The 6,192-nt window shown below is 34.6% G+C and overlaps 1 protein-coding gene across 1 annotated transcript; it reads left to right on the top strand.

The window, feature by feature from the left end:
- Nucleotides 1–539: 539 nt before the first annotated feature.
- Nucleotides 540–1,223, top strand: LOTGIDRAFT_175679 (hypothetical protein; the record flags this gene model as incomplete). Its single annotated transcript, XM_009058386.1, has 1 exon — nt 540–1,223. One exon carries the CDS (start codon nt 540–542, stop codon nt 1,221–1,223), a length of 684 nt encoding a protein of 227 aa, XP_009056634.1.
- Nucleotides 1,224–6,192: the final 4,969 nt, after the last annotated feature.

Below are 6,192 nucleotides of genomic sequence, written 5' to 3'. Positions count from 1 at the left end.
TCAGACAACTGCTGAGTTTTGGCTACTCTGTGATGGAGTTATAGACGCAAGCCTCTCATAGAGTGTCTTAGAGGGTTCTCTCAAGACAATTTTAGAAAAAATGAATTGATTTTGTGCATTCTGACATATTTTGGAGAAAAAAGGTAGACATTTAGATTTGTTGAAAATAAAGTGGGGGTACAATATTGGGGGTGAAAACCACTTTTCTAGGGGGGGCAAATGTCCATCCTGTACCCTCACTGGCGCTGCCACTGGTTTTAAGCCACCTCCAAAGTAAATTGGTATCAAAAACACAGGCTCAAAACAGTTCAGAGTTAAGCTGCCTTAACTTCAGTCATCTGAACGCACTTAATGTAACGTACTAGGTGAAGACTATCACTAACGCATTGGCCAAGGAAGAATAATAATAAAACAGTTCTTACGTATTACCAGCATGGTTATATTTTAGTTTGATACAGTATTGTACTAGCTGTTCAGGATGGAGTATATTATAACTGTAAAGTGTCAAGCAGGAAGAAGGAAGTGTTGATGATGTTGAAATGACTATAAGTAGAAAGGGTGACATGTTGTGGCATCATTTATTGAGATTTTTAATGATACAGGAAGTTGATTGGCTTATCACCAAGAGAAAGAGCTCAGCTCATCTCAAAGAGAGAGCTTATCACAAAGAGAAAGATCTCAGCTCATCTCAAAGAGAGAGCTTATCACAAAGAGAAAGAGCTCAGCTCATCTCAAAGAGAGAGCTTATCACAAAGAGAAAGAGCTCAGCTCATCTCAAAGAGAGAGCTTATCACAAAGAGAAAGAGCTCAGCTCATCTCAAAGAGAGAGCTTATCACCAAGAGAAAGAGCTCAGCTCATCTCAAAGAGAGAGCTTATCACAAAGAGAAAGAGCTCAGCTCATCTCAAAGAGAGAGCTTATCACAAAGAGAAAGATCACATCTTAGAGGAGAGGCTTATCACAAAGGAAAGAGCTCATAACAGAAAGCTTATCCACACCAAAGAGATTATCACAAAGATATGGTCAAGAGAAAGAGCCTTTAGCAAAGAGATTATCCCAGGATATCACTTAGAAAAAAGAGCTCATTGCCCATTGAGAAAGAAGGGATTACAAAGAGCTTATCAAAACGAGAAAGCTTATAGCAAAGTGCTTATCATAAAAGCAAAGAGCTCATTACAAAGAGATTATCTCAAGGAGAAAAAAAAAGCAAGGAGCTTATTATAGACAAAGAGCTTACAATTATAATAACTTCTATATTCAAGAATGTACAACAATACTACTTAAAGTACTTATCACAAAGAGATAGAGCTCATTGCAAAGAGCTTATCACCAAGAGCAAGAGCTTATCACAAAAAACTAGCATGTAATAGCATGAAATTATCACTTAAGAAACTGCATGATAATGTGACCTTAAGTGGGAAGATGAGAAAGAGCTTATGACCAAGAGAAAGAGCTCATTGCTAAGGGCTTATCACCAAGAGAAAGAGCTTATGACCAAGAGAAAGAGCTCATTGCTAAGGGCTTATCACCAAGAGAAAGAGCTTATCACCAAGAGCAAGAGCTCATTGCAAAGAGCTTATCACCAAGATAAAGAGCTTATCACCAAGAGGAAGAGCTTATCACTCTCACTTAATAAACTGCATGATAATGTGACTTTAAGTGGGAAGATGAGAAAGTGTGATAATGGAAGAAAAGAAAGTGTGGAATATTTATTTAGAGAAGAAAATGTTGGTATTTTAACAAGAATCTAGTTGATATAGAATGTAATAATATAACTCTGATATTCACTGTCTATATCTATAAAGAACATACGAGGGTAGGTCAAAAAGTTTTATATCCCCATAGATTAAAGGGATTGTAAAGAGAGACTGGTGCTCCAATATTTTTAGTCTCAGAAATGGGAATTTTTTAGCTAAGCCAATCAGTAATAGTGTTCACAGCTCACTGTCGAAATTTGAGTCTTCAAATCCATGTGTGTCCAGAATTATCTACCTTTGAAAGTTAAAATGATGAGTCGTCTTTTCTTGAGACACTGTGATATATAGAAAAGACATCTATAGAAATAGTGAGTAAAATTCCTAGTTTGAGATATTTTTAAGGAATTATGTGATTTTCGTACATTTCTAGTACTTCTGAAGACTATTTATATATATTCAAGACTCAAATCAACTCCCGAAATGGTGCATCTGTCCCTTTAAAAATACACTTCTCATATCGACATAGTGAACTTCTTGCGGGTCACTCTAAAACATTGATTCACAACTTTTTGACCAACCCTCATACACATACTGAATATTGTGTAATCCACATTCCAGAGTCTTGCATCATGTGCTGCATTAAACACATGTCTGAACTGGTCGCTGGTGGTTTAGTGTGCATCATCTCTTTATCATGTGTTATTACTTAATTTTAACGTGATTCACTTTAGCAGGTAAACTGTGTACAAGGGACTAAGATAATACATATTCACTATGTCACTACATTTTCAAATCTGCCATTCAACGAACACTTAATCATGCATATCCCTTTTTATCATGTGTTATTACTTAATTTTAACGTGATTCACTTTAGCAGGTAAACTGTGTACAAGGGACTAAGATAATACATATTCACTATGTCACTACATTTTCAAATCTGCCATTCAACGAACACTTAATCATGCATATCCCTTTTTATCATGTGTTATTACTTAATTTTAACGTGATTCACTTTAGCAGGTAAACTGTGTACAAGGGACTAAGATAATACATATTCACTATGTCACTACATTTTCAAATCTGCCATTCAACGAACACTTAATCATGCATAGCCCTTTTTAACATGTGTTATTACTTAATTCAGGTAAACCTTGTCTTATAGACGGGGGTAATAAATATGCAAGTCAACTGATTTTCACACCTGCCAATCAAAACGTTTTAATACAACACTTTGTTTTGTAAATATGAACACACAAACAAAGCTTGTGAATAGCTACAGCTGTTTTGATTGGTTAAAATTTGAATTTGAATTAAGAACTTACTGGAAATTTTGCAAGATTTGGTTGCCTGGATCTGGTGTCAGAGTTTTCTTTCGTTCTTTCAACATTTCAACTTTTCATTCTGTAACCTGAAATTAACCAAAAATATAAATGAAAGCATTGAATTTCACTGAATTTTCCCTTAAAAAACAATGAATTTCCCTTTAATTTTCCCTTAAAAAAACATTGAATTTTCCTTTAATTTTCCCTTTAAAACCATTGATTTTTCTTTAATTTTCCCTTTAAAAAACCATTGAATTTTCCCTTAAAAAACATTGAATTTTCCCTCAATAAATATTGAATTTTCCCTCAATAAATATTGAATTTTCCCTAAATAAATATTGAATTTTCCCCCAATAAATATTGAATTTTCCCTCAATAAATATTGAATTTTCCCCCAATAAATTTTTCCTTCAATTTCACTGATTTCCTTTAATAAATACTGAATTTTCCCTTGAAAAGCCCTTGAATTTTAACTTAATTTTCCCTGATTAAATATTGAATTTACCCTCAATAAATATTGAATTTCCCTAAATAAATATTGAATTTTCCCCCAATAAATATTGAATTTTCCCTCAATAGATATTGAATTTCCCTCAATAGATATTGAATTTTCCCTCAATAGATATTGAATTTCCCTCAATAGATATTGAATTTTCCCCCAATAAATTTTTCCTTCAATTTCTCTGAATTCCTTTAATAAATACTGAATTTTCCCTTGAAAAGCCCTTGAATTTTAATTTAATTTTCCCTGATTAAATATTGAATTTTCCCTCAATAAATATTGAATTTTCCCTAAGAGTTGATGTCATTCAGAATGTATCATGAATCGTGTGATTATAATCCAAGCTAGAAGACGTTGATCTGTGTCTGGTCAGAGATCAGCAATAAACAACACTAAACAAAGAAGCTAAGAGCTATAAACTAGGCCAAGCTAGGACTAAATATATCTAAAGCTCTCTTAACCACAGACAACAATAAAATACAATATCTTAAGCTCTCTCTTCAGTCAAAGGTCAAGCGGGATCAAGAGCAATCATTTATCACTGCTGTAGATTTCGTCTGACCAAAGTTGGGGGTGGTCATCAAAGTTTGTTTTCATTATGACCATGGACATTATGGTGGTTCTTAGAAGGGGTGTTAGATTTGGTCCAAGGAAAGCCAAACTTATATACCAAAAAATGATAGAAGTATAACTTATAAAATTAAGTTAAATTAGCGGGTTATTTAAGACAGACTGTAGCACAGTTGGTTAGGGTATTGAAATGGTAGGTTCTAATCTTGGTTGGCATGTATTCTGGGTACAGAATAAGCCATCTTTCCTCATTATTCCAGTTAACCCAGCTGTAAATGGGTACAGATAATCCAGGAAAGATCAATGAGGTTTGGCCAACGGTCAGTTGGTAGAAAGGATCCTCATTATTCTAGTCAACCCAGCTGTAAATGGGCACATATAATCCAGGAAAGATCAATGCCAAGAGGTTTGGTCAAGGACCAGCTGGTAGACAGGATCCTCATTATTCCAGTCGACCCAGCTATAAATGGGTACAGATAATCCAGTAAAGATCACTGCCAAGAGGTTTGGTCAAGGACCAGCTGGTAGACAGGATCCTCATTATTCCAGTCGACCCAGCTATAAATGGGTACAGATAATCCAGTAAAGATCACTGCCAAGAGGTTTGGTCAAAGACCAGCTGGTAGAAAGGATACTCATTATTCCAGTCAACCCAGCTGTAAATGGGTACAGATAATCCAGGAAAGATCAATGCCAAGAGGTTTAGTCAAGGACCAGCTGGTAGAAAGGATCCTCTTGAACCAAAGTTGTTATCCCTGTAAGATCAATGCCTAGAGATTCAACATTACACCAGCTGGTAAAAAGGATCCTTGTAAAATTTGAAATTTAGACGGCTAGATACCTTTGAAGGAGTAGTTGAAAAGTCTGAGAGAGAAATAATGTTTGGTGCAGCCTTCAACTAAAATGAACCACCATAACTAAATATTTCTTCCTCAAATCATAACAAAGACTTCAAAGGCTGCCATTAAGAGGAACTACTTTGCCTGCGATTCTGTTACTGATATGTTGAAGGAATGGTAAGTTTGATAGATATTGAGTATTTAAAGGGAGCGGTTAAAGGGACAGGTGCACCATTTTTTGGACCAATCATACTTTAGTCTAAGAAACAGGAAATTTTTAGTTAAGTTAATCAGTAATAGTGTTCACAGCTCACTGTCGAAATTTGAGCCTTCAAATCCATGTGTGTCTAGAATTATCTGTGTTTGAAAGTTAATATGATGACTCGTCTTTTCTTGAGACACTGTGATATATAGAAAAGACATCTATAGAAATAGTGAGTAAAATTCCTAGTTTGAGATATTTTTAAAGGAATTATGTGATTTTTGTACATTTCTAGTACTTCTGAAGACTTTTTACATATATTCAAGACTCAAATCAACCCCCCAAAAATGACGCACCAGTCCCTTTGAATTTAAGAAAGCTTTTGAAAATTTTGAAATCAGTAAATCGAGTCATGATATTTGATGAATCAAACAAGGCCCTGACCTTGACCCTAAGCTTTCAGCTGATAGTGAATTGCGGCCATGTGGTTTCTGTACACTTTTAATAGGTTTGGAGAAATCGGAGGTAGTTTGTTTCATGTTATTTTTGATATCGGCTAATTATTTTGGTATACTGGTATACCTTACTAATCTTTGCCATTAAGAGAATTGAATTACAAATCAACGCCATTATCCTGGTGAAATTTCGTTGGTGCTCTTAAGGCATTGGCCTTCCAAAATTTAACTGTCCTGATGAAGATTGTTTATCAGAAACATGATGAATGGAGCTTTAGTCAATTGAACCAAAATCTCCTTGTGTAGTTCTTTTTGCTACAGGCTGTACGTGTTAAAGATTGGATTCCTTATTTTTTAGTGTCAAATTTAGCAAACTATTTGATTAATTGGTGTTTCTAATGAATTATCATGTATTCCTAATCATATCATTATGTTCTTATTGCATATAATTAAGAGTTTTAACCAATCATAAATGACCATGTATGTACAGTCTGGATAAACAAAAAAAAGACTTTTTGACCTTTCTTGATCGGTCACTCATTGGAATTCTGCTGGTAATTCTCTTCTAGCTAATTATGAATTAATTATGGACATGTGAGACAAACT

This window comes from Lottia gigantea, assembly GCF_000327385.1.
Source record: "Lottia gigantea unplaced genomic scaffold LOTGIsca_339, whole genome shotgun sequence".
Classification (NCBI taxonomy): domain Eukaryota; kingdom Metazoa; phylum Mollusca; class Gastropoda; family Lottiidae; genus Lottia; species Lottia gigantea.
Note: the sequence above shows the minus strand (reverse complement) of the source record. Positions and strands in the feature narration are given on the sequence as shown.